This window comes from Pyrus communis, chromosome 11, assembly GCF_963583255.1.
Source record: "Pyrus communis chromosome 11, drPyrComm1.1, whole genome shotgun sequence".
In the NCBI taxonomy this organism is placed as follows: domain Eukaryota; kingdom Viridiplantae; phylum Streptophyta; class Magnoliopsida; order Rosales; family Rosaceae; genus Pyrus; species Pyrus communis.
This window is the reverse complement of record NC_084813.1, coordinates 14,806,266-14,821,975: the sequence shown is the minus strand read 5'-3', so window position 1 is coordinate 14,821,975 and position 15,710 is coordinate 14,806,266. Positions and strand designations below refer to the sequence as shown.

At 38.5% G+C, this 15,710-nt stretch overlaps 1 protein-coding gene across 2 annotated transcripts; it reads left to right on the top strand.

Moving 5' to 3' along the window:
* The first annotated feature begins 3,877 nt into the window (after nucleotides 1-3,877).
* LOC137709434 (histone acetyltransferase HAC1-like) lies at nucleotides 3,878-14,620 on the top strand. Of its 2 annotated transcripts, none has more exons than XM_068448522.1 (17): nucleotides 3,878-4,186; nucleotides 4,918-5,138; nucleotides 5,689-5,797; nucleotides 6,116-6,410; nucleotides 6,499-6,981; nucleotides 7,157-8,991; nucleotides 9,986-10,282; nucleotides 10,376-10,654; nucleotides 10,830-10,958; nucleotides 11,064-11,264; nucleotides 11,373-11,515; nucleotides 11,608-11,920; nucleotides 12,220-12,359; nucleotides 12,776-12,854; nucleotides 12,963-13,355; nucleotides 13,482-13,699; nucleotides 13,830-14,620. In XM_068448522.1, exons 2-17 carry the CDS (start codon nucleotides 4,942-4,944, stop codon nucleotides 13,942-13,944), a joined length of 5,226 nt encoding a protein of 1,741 aa, XP_068304623.1. In that variant the 5' UTR covers nucleotides 3,878-4,186; nucleotides 4,918-4,941; the 3' UTR covers nucleotides 13,945-14,620. The 2 variants fall into 2 exon arrangements, with proteins under 2 accessions (XP_068304623.1, XP_068304622.1); XM_068448521.1 differs by having other exon boundaries at nucleotides 4,827-5,138.
* The last annotated feature ends 1,090 nt before the right edge of the window (nucleotides 14,621-15,710 follow it).

Below are 15,710 nucleotides of genomic sequence, written 5' to 3'. Positions count from 1 at the left end.
TTAGTTTTAATAATAGATTTGTTTATTTGCAGGTGATTTTCACATACCGTTTTTAGCTTATCGGATGCTATTTTTATTTTTTGGGCATCGAATTGAATAAATCAAACAAAAACAACGGACAAGATTAAACGTAGGTGAATGAGAAGCTAAAAAGGTGTGTGTTTATCATTTCCCTTGTATAGTGTCTAAAACAAAAATTAGTATTTTCTCAAACGATTATATTAAAGAAGGCCCCATTTAAAATTCTCGCACGTGACTCCCAAATTGTGACATCCGGTCCCGGAAATATCGAAACGCACGTGTGAAATGACTAAATTACCCCTAGTTCGTTCTTTGACATTATTGGTTGTTTTGTGTGTTGTGGCATGTGCTGGGCCACACACACACACACTCACACTCCCTGTCTCTCTCTGTCTCTTTTCCCTGTCTGTCTCTCTCTCCCCCGAGCTCCCATTTCCACTGTAAACGTACGGACAAACACCAAACTCATCCAAACCATTACAGATCAAGGAAACCAAGGACACCATTGAACTCGTGAGGCTGAGAGGAGCACGATCGTACCATTTTCAGGTAAGAAATGCATCGTTTTCACTTCGATTCGAAGTGGTCCGACTTGGGTACTATTCATGCAAGATTAATCTAGTATGTTTTTGGGTTTTTGAAGCTCATAGGTGTCTTAGTGAGGTCCCAAGGAGCCTCAGAGTGCTTCGTTGGACGAATTTGGACGTCGGGATCGTCCTGCTCGGAGTTGGCCGGTTTTGGTTGTTTGCTCAGGTAAGATCGCGTAAGTTTTAGCCCTTAAAACTTGTTGGGACATGTTCTACTAGTTTAGGGCTTCATTTGGGTGTTAAAATCATGAAAAACGATTGAGAAACGAGTGAGAAAACTCGAGTTGCAGGTTTCCCAGTTTTCCGGCGGTGGCGACGGCGCCGGAGATTGAACGGAGAAGGTGACGGAATATTCCGTCAGAGTTGACGGAATATTCCTGACGCCGTTAACGGAATCTGTCAAAACTGACGGAATATTCCTAACGGCGTCAGTTGACGCCGTCCGTGTACGCCGCACGTGCCTGCGTGTGGCCGGCGCGTGGGGGCGCGTGCGGCGGAGGAAATTTTTTCTAAAAATATGGTTGTGATCCTGAGGTTGTGTAGAGCACGTTGGTATATTCAATTGTCCATTTTGAGCAATGTATGAGAAGTTATTACGAGAAGTTGGTTATGTGCTTTAAAGTTAACGTTTTTATAGTTATTTCGCATATAGGTGACACGTACCCCGAGGATGAGCGTGGTCACTCGAGACAGGGGGGCTACGACCCTTCCACGTACCAGTGAGTGGGCTTTTGTTTTCCGTATATACCTATATACATTTATATTCCCAGAAATTGATTAAAAAGGATTATTTGATTTATGCCATGCACCATATTATTATCGTTATGCATCATCACATGCATTAGTAGTGGCATACATATACATATGCATATTGGGTGCTGTGGACGCACAGGTAAGTGCCAGGTAAGTGGTATTCATATTTACATTCAGCAGTAGTTTGAGATGCTTAGAGAGCTCATAACTTGCACCCCCGGTGTTAGTGCTCCCGCCCAGAGTAGGGCACAGTCCGTCACGTGATGTTCACCTCCCGCACCACACGCTCAGCTTGGATCCAAGTTAGGTGCACAGTCCTTTCATACAGACCACTATAGGTGGTTCCGACTCGTAGGTGACCCGCGATTATTCGCACAGTCTTCACATGATCGTAGCACTAGAGCGTACATATGTATTACACCCAGGCCTGTCGTACAGACCACTTTAGGTGGTTCCGACTCGTGGGCAGGTTCAGTTATTGATTGTGAGATTTGAGCTCTATATGCAGCCGTACAGGTCACGTTAGGTGACTCCGGCTGCCAGATGTTATGCTATTGATGTGATTTATACCTGAGCACTTGCATATCATTATGAGGCTTTGACATGGCATATTCTTGAGCATGATTGGCATATTTATACATACGTATATGTTTATTTTCTGGGAAGTATACAAGTTTTACGGCGAGGGGTTAGAATGTATTTTGCTAAATGGTTTTAGAAAAGAGCTTTGTTTTTGCCCACTCACGCTTTTGTTTTGCGCCCCTCCATGTTCTAGTTGATCAGCAGTTTCGGTGGTTTCCCAGAGGATTCTCCCGGCTTTTCTGACAGATACTCACCAGCGTAGGGTCACATTCGGGTGTACTTTTGTCGCAACTTTTCTTTTGGACTGCTTTAGTCTTGCTCTGAATTTGTATTTCACTTACGCTAGCACTTATTTTAGTACTTTGTATGCTAGTTTTTAATTATTCGTACTTTTATATTACTACTTTATTAGCTTCCGCACGTGCACATGGCTACGTCACCTTCGTGTGACGGCCAGCACGCCCTGATCTCGGTCGGGGTGTGTCACAAATTCTACAAGATGGCCCTAAATGGTACACACAGGTACATATGCAATATAAAATATAAAACGGATGTAACATTGAAACATTATATGAAAGCACGTAAAGAAAACTTCAAACTGTGGGTAGTCTTCCAGACTTGTCATTGAGTATATTTGAGTTTTCAGGCCTAAGTATCGGGACACAAGTATGTGTGAACTTCAAGCACATTCCAAAATCAAAAGGGGGACAAACCAAATAGAGTTTGGAAAACTCTAGCCAAAATTGGAGGGTTTGTTTGGTACCTTTCCTTAGAAAGATCAAGTTTGATACATCCCAACTAAAACTGGGAGTGTGATTCTGTAGGTTTTTGCTGAAGTAAGGCACTCTGATTGGTACATTTTTGTTAACCAGGGCATGTCTTTCATTACATCTCTGCCAAAGCAAGACACTCTGATTGGTAGACTCCTTTCAAAGTAGGGTCTATATTATTCGATATCTTCCAGTTGAATCTTTGAGAGAACCTCTCTTTTGTTGAAGTTGCCAGCCTCATCATATTATTAACACAATGGAAGCAATAAGTTAGGAATCATAATAATTATAACAATATTATTAACACAATGGAAGCAAGAACTAAAATTAAACACAATGGAAGTAAGCATTCATAATCATTTCAGTACACATTCTAGTATAGATAAACATATCGTTATTATCACAATTGAAATGAGTCCCTCTTTCCAAGTATATAAACTTATTATTTATTGTTATACTTACTAACCTCCTGGGCTTACAGGCGCATAACTGTGCGCTTAAGTACACGATTACACGTGCTAAGCATGCAGTTATGGTTATAAATTGTCTTTTAAAATTTCAATTGCTTTTTGAATTTGTTTTGTTTCCTAAAAAAGAAAATTTCTTATACTCATAGTTTTAGAAGCGGGAAGAATGAGGACCACCTCCTCATATTGAGAAGAAAAATATCACTATATATTGACCGAGAGACCATAAAAGAGATAAAAATGAAAGGATAACGTATTATTTTTTTATGAAAATGTGGATGAAAAAAGGGGCACTTATGGCAATCAAAGCTTTGTTCGATGGAGTACACTCGAAAAACACCCATTTCCTCTCTTTATCTAAATTTATTTGCGTTTTAGTATTACGGTCTGGTGATATTCTTCTTCATTTAGAAATGAGAAGTCTTAAGTTCGAATTTGGTGGATAGCAAATTTGATACCAAATTAGGCAGCTTATTATGTAAATTTATTGAACTCTCTCTTATAATGTAAAAATATCGATGTATTAAAAAAAAAAAAATCTATCTGCGTCCCTCTTGTCGTCCTTGTTTATGTCATTTAATTCAATTATTTTGGTAATTAATTCATAAACATATATTTTTGGTGAATTAAATTTTAGAATTAGAATAATTTCTCGGCAAATTAACCCCCCCAATTGAGCAATTGAGCAATTGAGCAATTGAGATTTGAGCCCCAAAAAGGCCCAAAATTTCGAGTGCCTCTCGCTTTCTTCTTCCTTCTTCTCCTCCTCCTTCCTCTGTCGTCGTAATTTCGCATTCGATTTCGACCCCTTTTCGGCTTCGTGTCAATTCGCACGTGCGGTATATAATTTGGGGGCGACGGTGCGAACCGACTCTCTCTCTCTCTCTCTCTCAAACCCAATCCTTATTGGTCGCTCTTTCTCTCTTTATCTCGCATCGCCGATTGTACTGGTCGTGCTTTATTAAAGCCCTCTATCAATTTTGATCTCCGATCGCTTATCTTTCAGGTTCGCTTGCAGCTAGGGTTTGCTTCGATTTTTGATTTGATTTGATTGAGTATGATTGGGTTGATTATTGTGAAATTGGGAATTCAACTTGTATTTGTTGATTGTTGAATTACTCAATTGCCCCTTTGATTGCATATGTTTAGGTTGCAATCTTCCCTGGCCCCAATTGCCCCCTTGGCTGATTGATTGTATTATTCATTTCTTACAAGTTCATTATCTGACTGCTTTAGGATGTTCAATTGTAGTAAGCGAAATTCGCAATGATTGCGTGAAAATGGCGGTCGATTTTGCTTAAACTCAATATCATTTTCAAAGATTTGTTATTGGTTTACTAATTTGATTCACATTTTTCTGAATTCTTTTCCATTGGATTCGCACTCGCCCAATTTAATTTTTTTACTTGGTTTCCTGCTACTAAAATCCTCAATTAGTAAAAGTTTAAGTGAAAAATGCAAGCGAAAATGCAAGCGATTCTCGTTAAATCACTTGCATTTTTGAATGGTTTCTTATTGATACAAAAATGTGCTCATCATGTTGTAATTATGTTTTTTCCTCCCCGCAACTAGTGTTTTTGTCTGTGCTATTTCTCCTACTTAAGTAGACTCATGATTTTTTTTTTGTTTTCTCACTGTATGTACAGTATGGAAGGAGTTTATTATGGCTAAAGCATGAGTTGGCAGTGCAGTTCTAAAGGTTTTGTTTTTAAGTTATGCGGTACTTGCTAGTTACAGTCAGCGTGGTGAAGGATAAAGGAGATGAATGTGCAGACACACACTTCAGGATCGATATCGGGGCAAGTGCCCAATCAGGCAGGATCTCAGAGGCCTGTGCTCTCCCAGCATAATGGAAATGCCCTTGCTCCCCAAATGCAAAATTTAGGTGGGCCTGCTCGTGTTATGTCCAACATGGATCCTGAACTTCTCAGTGCACGCCAAATTGTGCAGGATAGAATGTAAGATGCATTTCCTTTCGGTGTTCTATCATTATTTTATGGGCAGTAAGTTGCTTTTTAGCATGTCTCAGCTGACTTGTTTGTTATTTGTTCGTTTTTTGCAAAGTATGTTATTCCTTATTAATTGTTGCTATATAGAATTGATATTGGTTTATCTCCACCTGCGTATGGAATCAAAAGACATGTTTTAAAATCAACTGACATTAACTTTTTTATTTATATGAAGAAACTATTCTTTTGCTTTTTGCGTTTTGGTTCTCTTTTTATATATATATTTTTAGGGTGGTGCTATCCAGACACCCATTACCTTTAACACACCCCTCTCAATTTCTGGCCATTGGGGATCGAAAGAATTGAAGGAGATCAATGGACAAAATTTAACAAGGGTGTGTGGGAGGCAAAAAGGGGTGTGTGAATAGCACTACCTTTTTTTTTTAAACATGATATGGTTGTTCTAGCATGTACTTTTGTTAATTCATATATAGGATTCTTCTTTTTATGTTTGAGCAATTGTTTACCTAAATACTGATGCTACCATTGTTTTTTTCAGATGCCAAATTTTAGGGCAGCGACAACTTCCCCAGGCAATGAATGACAGGAGGTTTAGGGAGATTGTTAAAAAATTGGATGAGGGTTTATTGAAAAGCGCTCAGGACAAGGTTTCTCATTTTAATTTTTTTATTGTCTCTATTCACTTTCCCCTTTAGCCTATTTAGGCAGATTTTTTTTCTCTCTCTCTTTTCTCAGTGTTCTTGAAATGGCTAAAATTTTTATGTTGTGTTTATTAAATTATTATTTTTTGACATTAATTCTGAATTCAAGTATGCTGGTTAACCTTTTGATTTCTTAGCAGCTATTGAAGCTCACTATACATGTATATAGTGATAATGATCTTACTTGATCTTATTCTTATTGTGTATGAAATGGATATCGTCTTAATAGGCTTATGATTCTGTTGTGTGCAAATCCTATTTCAGGACGACTATATGAACCCAGAAACGTTAGAGAGTCGTTTGCACAATTTGATTAAGCGACCCCCAAATCAAAGCCAACAGTTTCAACAGGCTGTTAATTCTTCCTCTCCTGCTGGTATGATGATACCAACTCCTGGTATGTCACACAGTGGGAATTCAAATATGATGGTTACTTCTTCTATGGATGCTTCTATGAACACGACTAGAGGAAGTACTGGCATAGCGCCTATGACAGTCAACACAGGAAACTTGGTGCCCACTGGTGCCTTACATGGCGGCTCGTTCAATAGATCTGATGGTAAACCGAGACTACTGAGTTGTATCTTCTTTTCCTTAAATTACTCAAACTGATTCTTCAAACCACTGTTACAATATTTTTTTTGTAGGTTCTATATCTAATGGTTATCAGCAGTCTCCTGCCAGTTTGTCCGTTGGTGCTGGAGGGAACACATCATCAATGGGTGTGCAAAGAATGGTTAGCCAAATGATTCCTACCCCTGGGTTTAATAGCAGTAATAATCAGTCTTACATGAATTTGGATTCTTCTAATAGTGGAGGTGGGTTCTGTACTGTTGATTCTTTAATGGTAACTCAACCACAACAGCAACAGCAGCATATTGGTGGTCAAAATAGCCGTATACTTCATAGCCTTGGCAGCCAAATAAATACTGGAATAAGGTCTGGCATGCAGCAGAAGTCTTATGGGTTGCCAAATGGGGCTCTAAATGGCGGGTTGGGATTTGGGAACAGTTTACCAGTGGTTAATGAGTCTGGCACTTCTGAGGGCTATCTGACCTCAACACCCTATGCTAACTCTTCCAAACCATTACAACAGCACTTTGACCAACATCAGCGGCCAGTAATGCAAGGTATGCTCTAGCTTTTTTGGTGTGCATGCACATATGTTCATGTCTAGTATATATTCATGTCATGAATCTACTGTTTTTCTATCACTCTATCTATGCACTTGAAGGTTATGACTTTATTTGAGTAGTATATCATAAAATAGGTAAATGTTTGACCAATGAATCATGTATTTACTAGGTGATAGCTATGGAATGAGCAGTGCTGATTCTTTTGGGCCTGGAAACTACTATGGTGCTGCGACCTCTGTTGGGTCAATGTTGAATCCTCAGAATTTGAATTCAGTCAGTTCGACACCCGTGTCCAAGGCCATCTCTCCCCTTGTAAATAGTCAGTCAAATATGCATGGTGCACAGCAAAGTGTTCATGCGAAGCCTCAACAACCTGATCAATTGGAAAAGATGAATTTCCAAACTCCTCTATCTTCAAGAGAGAATATTTTCCATTCTCATCAACAACAATTTCAACAGCAACCTAATCAGTATCAACAGCAACCTAACCAGTATCAACAACAACAGCATTTAGGTTACCAACAACGTCAACAGAAGCAGCAAAATCAGCAGCCCCAGCATTTGTTAAACAACGATGCTTTTGGTCATTCTCGGATCACACCTGATGTAAGTAGTCAAGCAAATCGTGGTGTGGACCACCATAGTGAAGTTATGCACCAACAAGGTACAGAACAGTTCCAATTATCAGAGATGCATAACCAATTCCATCAGCACCCTGTTGATGATCGGTTGAGGAATGCGCAGCATATCCCATCCCGGCAACATGGTATCTCCTCTTCGTTGTCTCAAGCTTCTCAGCCAATGCAACAGATATTGCATCCTCACCAACTGGTTGCAGAGTCTCAAAATGATTTCAGCCCTCTTTCTGCTGGAGCTCAAGATCAATGGCATCCTCAATCACAAGATGGGAGTCACAGACAGGTCAACATGTCCCATGAGCAGCATCTCCAGGAAGATTTCCGTCAGAGGATATCTGGGAAAGATGAAGCCCATTGTAATAATTTGTCTTCAGAAGGACCAATTGCTGTTCAAACAATTTCATCTAGAAGCACATCTTGTCCCCCCAATTCATCTAGTGCTGTTTTTGGATCTTCTAATGGCAATCAGGAGAAACAGTTCAAAAATCAACAGAGATGGCTTTTGTTCTTGCGCCATGCTCGGCGTTGTTCAGCCCATGAAGGCAAATGTCGCGAACGTAATTGTGTAACTGTTCAACAATTGTTAAAGCACATGGTAACATGCAATTTACCTCAATGCCCACATCCTCGTTGTCATGTTACCAAGAAATTGGTTCATCATAACAAGACTTGCAAGGACCCAGCTTGCCCTGTTTGCCCGCCTGTCAGGAATTATCTGCTGAGACATCCGAATAAGGCACACAATCATCTAGTTTCTGATTCTGGTTTGCAGAATTCAATAAATGGATCTTGTAAAGCCTATGATAGTGAAGACGCTTCAGCTAGATTGGTTTTGAAGACAAATCCGGCTGTTGAAACTTCTGAAGATATGCAACTTTCTATAAAACGCATGAAAATAGAGCAGTCCTCTCAACCTGTTCTTTCTGATAGTGTTAGTTCTGCAGTAAAAGTTTCTGCGATTATTGAACCCCATGTGCCCCAGGATATACAGATTCAGGATTACCAACATGGTGAGATTTCTATGCCAGTCAAGTCTGAGGTTGCAAAAGTGAAAATGGAGGTTCCTTCAAGTTCTGGACAAGGGATTGTTGATGAGATGAAGGATATTGTTGAGGATAACTGCAATCAAAGGCATGAAGGTGAACCTGTCTCATATAATGAGCCCGCTGGTTTAGCTAAGCAAGAAAACATCAAACTTGAGAATGAAACTTATCCAGCTAAACAAGAAAATGCTATGCATAGTGTGGAAAATGCAGCTGGAACAAAGTCTGGGAAGCCTAAAATAAAGGGGGTATCAATGACTGAACTGTTCACTCCAGAGCAGGTTAGGGCCCACATTACAGGTCTCAGGCAGTGGGTTGGCCAGGTTAGTCAATGGATGAACTCCTTCAACCTTTCTCTGTATTCTGTTAGTTTCTTTCTCTGTGTTCTATTAGTTCACTATTGTAGGTAAATCAACATGTCAATTTATGACGCAATTGAAACTTTGTTGGACATGTCTAATTCGGTTGAGGATAATCAATCTCGAACGAGTTTAGGTATTATTCTCATTCCATGTATTAGTAGCTGCAAAATGAGTTTGGGTTCAGGTCTTGGCTAGTATTTTAGATGGTGGGTTTCATATCCACCTGTAATAAATCCTTCTGCTGTTTATAAAAGTTTTGCATCTTGGCAAAATAAATTTATAGAAGAAACAAGTCCTTTGTAAAGAGCCTGAAGAGGACAAGATACACAAATCAGTATATAGTAGTACTCCTGAAGAGGACAAGTTCTCACATGCATAGATCTGGATACTTTGATTTGAGTAAAGATTTTCCCTTCGTTTCTTTCTAGCCTGTTCTTCCTTTCCCTTCCTCAAGTCTTTTTCTGTTTAGGAAGTTTCCTCATGCCTATTGTGTGTTCTGTACTCTTGCCGTGTGTTTTCGTGGCACAAGCATCATGTCTTTAACTGTTAGTTTCCTCATGCCTATTGTGTGATTCTTCACTTTTTTGGAAAGTAACTTTTATCCTTTTTTATCTTGACGTGGTGGTTGAAATTGTTTACAAACATTGCAGGTAGTTTAATTACATCATCTACTTTTAAAATTTAGAGTCAGAGTTTGCTGCTTGCTAATTTAACTTTATGGTTACATGGTCTCTTTCTCGCTCTCTTGATAGTATAAGAGAATTCTTTAGTATCCCTTTTAAAGGTTTGTTTATCTGCTGATAAGTCATAATGTATGTTTCTAACAATTTTCTTCTTGTTGGTGTTTACCTTTTTTTGCATGTATAATTTTCAAGGAAAACAGATTCTGGTTTGAATGCTTCACCAGAAGTTTGATTTTAGAATTTAGACTAATTTATTTCTTTTCTTTTCACAGAGCAAGGCAAAGGCAGAGAAGAATCAAGCAATGGAGCATTCAATGAGTGAGAACTCCTGTCAGTTGTGTGCAGTTGAGAAGCTTACATTTGAGCCACCGCCGATATATTGCACACCTTGCGGTGTTCGTATCAAGCGCAATGCAATGTACTATACAATGGGGGCTGGTGACACACGACATTATTTCTGTATTCCATGCTATAATGAGGCTCGTGGAGACATGATAGTTGTTGATGGGACTAACATTCCAAAGGCAAGGCTAGAGAAGAAGAAAAATGACGAAGAGACTGAAGAGTGGGTATGTTCTTTTTTCTGGAACAATTCTTTTTGGGTTCGATAGTTTGATTGTTCTAGGTAGTCAATCTTATGCTTTTCACCTCCTTATATGCAGTGGGTCCAATGTGACAAATGCGAAGCTTGGCAACATCAAATTTGTGCTTTGTTTAATGGCCGAAGGAATGATGGTGGGCAAGCCGAATACACTTGCCCTAATTGTTATATACAAGAGGTTGAAAGGGGAGAGCGTAAGCCTTTACCACAGAATGCTGTTCTGGGGGCCAAAGATTTGCCAAGGACAATACTGAGTGACCACATAGAGCAACGGTTATTTAAGAAACTGAAGGTTGAAAGACAAGAGAGGGCGAGGCAGCAGGGAAAGAATTATGATGAGGTGATTTATATAATATTATGTATTTGAAGTGGTATGAGGGATAGAGTACCACATGATGCTTTTCGTGGTGCTTTTACGAGTATTGTGACTTTCGAAAATGGTAAACTGGAAAAGCTTTTTCTCTGAATGTGATTATTGGCTGATTTTTTTCCTTTCCGTGTACTGGTTCCACCAGGTTCCTGGGGCAGAATCGCTTGTAATCAGGGTTGTTTCATCGGTTGACAAAAAATTGGAAGTAAAGCAGCGGTTCCTTGAAATTTTTCAGGAAGAAAATTATCCAACAGAGTTCCCATATAAATCTAAGGTAGGAAGATATTTAAGGTTTAACTGATAATAAAAATGTTTAAACTGTATTGTTTTAGCTTAAAAGGGAAAGGTTCCGATATGCTGATTACATATATCCCTCTAGGTTGTATTGTTGTTTCAGAAAATTGAAGGTGTAGAAGTATGCCTATTTGGCATGTATGTTCAAGAATTTGGAGCTGAAAGCCAGTTTCCAAATCAGCGCCGTGTTTATCTATCGTACTTGGATTCTGTTAAGTATTTCAGGCCTGAGGTTAAAGCGGTCACGGGTGAGGCTCTCCGCACATATGTTTACCATGAAATTTTGGTGAGTCTTAGGCTTTCATTGATCTTGTTATTCATGTTATCTGTGTTTTCTTTAATTCGATATGTTCCCTTGGAGCCATCGTCCTTAGTTAGTGGTTCCCATTTTCAGATTGGATACCTTGAATATTGCAAGCTACGAGGGTTTACAAGCTGCTATATATGGGCTTGTCCTCCGTTGAAGGGTGAAGATTATATTCTATATTGTCATCCGGAGATTCAGAAAACACCAAAATCTGATAAGCTTCGTGAATGGTGAGCTTATACAATTTTGTGAATTGTGTTGCAGTTATTTCTAGCATCAACTATCCCGTTTCTTACATTTTATTATCTCTGTTTTGTTTCAGGTATTTGGCAATGCTTAGGAAAGCTGCCAAGGAAGGCATTGTTGTTGAACTCACTAATCTATATGACCATTTCTTTGTAACTACTGCTGAATGCAAGGCCAAAGTCACTGCAGCTAGGTTGCCCTATTTTGATGGTGACTACTGGCCTGGTGCAGCCGAGGATCTGATTAATCAGATGCGTCAAGAAGAGGACGGGAGAAAACAGAATAAGAAAGGATCAACCAAAAAGACTATAACAAAAAGGGCTCTAAAAGCTTCTGGTCAGACTGATCTTTCTGCTAACGCGTCAAAGGATCTGCTACTAATGCACAAAGTAATCTTACCGTCTTCGAACTGCATTATTGTTTTCAGTCTTTGTAGATTTTCTGTTAGATATTCAGAGTTTTAGCACTAATAAGCTGAAGGGTTTCAATTTATTTTTGTAGTTGTCAGTCTTCTTATGAAGGAATTAGTCTTTGAAGTCTTCTTGTAAATTAATATATGAAAGCTGTTCAATGGGATGATTATTATTAGACTTAATTACACTTTTGTACAATTTATTATAAAAAAGAATTTGAGATAATCTTTTTCTTCTTTTTTGCTGACTTTTGTATTTATTTTATGTTCACCCAGCTTGGAGAAACCATTTCACCAATGAAGGAGGATTTCATCATGGTTCATTTGCAGTACGCATGCTCTCACTGTTGTATACTAATGGTATCAGGAAACCGTTGGTCGTGCACTCAATGCAGAAATTTTCAGCTTTGTGATAAGTAAGATACTGAACTTCTGCATTTATCTGTTACCTCCCTCCCCTGCACAGCTTCCTAATACTACATTAATTTTGGTTTGTATTACCTATTTTACTGCGTATAGTGCTTTATTGCTTGTTCATATATCACTAGATTGTGCTTATAGTTTGTTTGGAGAAGAAGGGACGAGGGTTCTGGTATTGTTGCTAATTGAGTTCAAGGTTCTGTTAGAATTTGCGGTTTTGATCAGATAAATATCCTCAGTTCTGATTCTTTTGAAAAGCTGAAATTTTCTTGCATTTTTATACACTCGAAGTTTCTTACTGAATGTTGAATAATCAACTTTTTGCTTTTTTTTTTTTGAACTGTTTTTAAATTGCAGTTGGAATAAGGTTTGCCAATTTGTTTTGTTTTAATTACTTCACATGGGACAACAGGTGTTATGAAGCAGAGCAAAAACGGGAAGAAAGAGACAGGCACCCTATCAATCTGAGGGAAAAACATGAATTGCGTACTGTATGTGAATTTGTCCTTAGTTCTAGCTTCAATTCTCATGGCTCTGCAATCTCTTCCTTCTTTTTTCATAAAATTTCTGCTTAGTACTGACATCATTATATGTTGCAGTTTCAAATTACTGATGTACCTATGGAGACAAAGGACAGAGATGAAATTCTTGAGAGTGAATTCTTTGACACTAGACAGGCATTTCTCAGTCTTTGTCAAGGGAATCATTATCAGTATGATACTTTACGGCGGGCTAAACATTCCTCTATCATGGTCCTTTACCATCTTCATAACCCAACTGCTCCTGCGTTTGTGACACCATGCAATATATGTCATCTTGACATTGAAACAGGGCAAGGTTGGCGTTGTGAAGTTTGCCCTGAATACGATGTGTGCAATAACTGTTATCAGAAGGAAGGCGGTGTAGATCATCATCATAAGTTGACAAATCATCCATCCATTGCTGATCGCGATGCACAAAACAAAGAAGCTAGGCAAATGCGAGTTGTACAGGTGCTTTATATTTGTGTTTACATACTTGAAGATTGATGTTAACATCGATGTATTAGTGGAGGAAAGGCTTGGATTTCAATGTTTATGGAGAGTCAAATTTTTATAACACTGTTTTCAATTTTGCAGCTTCGGAAAATGCTTGATCTTCTGGTGCATGCATCACAATGTCGTTCTGCACAATGTCAATACCCCAATTGCCGTAAGGTGAAGGGACTTTTCCGCCATGGAATTCAATGCAAAGTCCGTGCATCTGGAGGATGTGTTCTTTGCAAGAAAATGTGGTATCTTCTTCAACTTCATGCTCGAGCTTGCAAAATATCCGAGTGCCATGTGCCGCGTTGCAGGTTCGTAGGTTAATTGTCTTGTATTATGAGATACGATTCTCTTAATTCCCCCCTCCCCAACACACACACACACACTCCCTCTCTTCAAGTGTAATATCGTTGATTCTATTTTATAAATGTATGTTTTCAGAGATTTAAAGGAGCATTTGAGGAGACTACAGCAGCAGTCTGATTCAAGAAGAAGAGCTGCTGTGATGGAGATGATGAGACAGAGGGCTGCCGAGCTACACAACAGTTCTGGGTGACCAAATTGTACATATATAAACAGTTGCTTTGGCAAGGGGAAAATACCGAAGGGGACAATAGTTTTCTGCTGCTCAGCTACCACACTACTGGGAACCAGGTGGTGACAGCAAAAGCGGCGTTAGATGGTTAAAAGGGGATTGCATTTTACAGTACAGCATATTGGTTTATAATTCACTTTTTCTGGGAACAATTTTTTGGCACTGATCTTCACAACTGAACTCTCCCGAAGAGGGAGAAAGGTGAAGTTCGTCAACGAGCGCCTGCTTGCCTACCCTATTCGACAGCTGCTAACCGTGCCCCCGTGCGAGTGAAGTAGATACTGATGCGTGTCTGATTCCGGCTCGATTTGGTGATTCTTTGATTTTATCCTCCTGTAAACTGTCAAGTGGCTAGTGTAGTGTAATCTTAACTAAAACGGTTTATTACAAAGGAATGTGGGAGGGGAGACGGTTTCAGATCCTAGCTTTTTGCCCCTTCCCTTCCTTTTGTTTATGGATCTTTCTTTTTGTACATTTGTTTTCTTATCAATGGAAGGATTTTAAGTTATCTCTATTTTTTTAATAGTCTTTACTCTCACTTGCATCGGTGTTGCATGCTAGGAAGAGTAAATTTGCAAACAAAATTTTGTAACATGAAAGTTAATGGTTGAATTATTATTTAAGCATTGATTAACGTGCTTATTTTTTTTATTGGTGATATATTATTTAGTTTGCAAATTTTATCTATAAATTTTGTCTTCCTAGCATTACTCTCTATATATATCACATTTCTCTCTACAAAAAACGAATTCACTTGGTTCTCTCCGTTCTCTTGCACTCCTTGTGCTTTTAGTCAAATGGTTAAATAGATTAAAGGTATTTATATTCTTTTGCACTTTCTCTCTTGGTTTTAGTCAGATGATAAAATAAATCAACGAAAACAAGCAAAAGATTGGAGGACATAGGGTTTGCTTTGACATTTTGGCTTCTCACAAATTGCTCAAAGCCTATTCGGCTTGTGCATTATGAGTGTCATCGTATTTTAAATTAACCATGCATTAGTGTGTGGGACACTTAAAAGTTAAAACACACTATCTATATTGCTAGATGTGAAAATGAAATTGTAAAATGAATTTGTGTGACAGTGAAACACAACATCAACATTTTTGAACGAAAAAGTTAAAACACATTTGATTACACTAACCTAGGGGACAAATAGTACACTATGACCAAATCCAATCATGTGCTAAATGCTATTTTTTAGGTTTTATCTCCCCCCCCCCCCACCCCCCCCTCCGGGCCAAAAAAAAAAAAAAAAAAAAAACCAGCCCAACTCATGCTAAATGTGTGGGTTAAAAGTTAAAAGCCAAATAAAAGCCAAATTCCCCCCATAATTTAGCCCAGAAAATGGTGTGGGCACCACTAGCGGGACCCTACCACCAGCGGGACCCTACCCACATGGGCATGTCTCATAGGATTTATTGAATCCAACGGCTGAGATCAAATATAATCAAATCTAACGGCCCAAATTTAAATCCAACGGTTAAAATAATTAAAAAAAAAAATTATTTAACTCAAAATTCACCCAAATTTATTGATTTTTCAATACTTATCGGAATTTAAATATGTTTAGGTTAAAATGTTCATAAAATTAAATTATGATAATGTACATAATTTTTTTTTTTAAAGAATTACTTTAAAAGAAAAAATTAGCCTAAATTTATTCTTTAATAATTCTTTAATAATCTTAGGCTAAAAAATTTAGACCAAAAGAGTTGGAGCAGAAA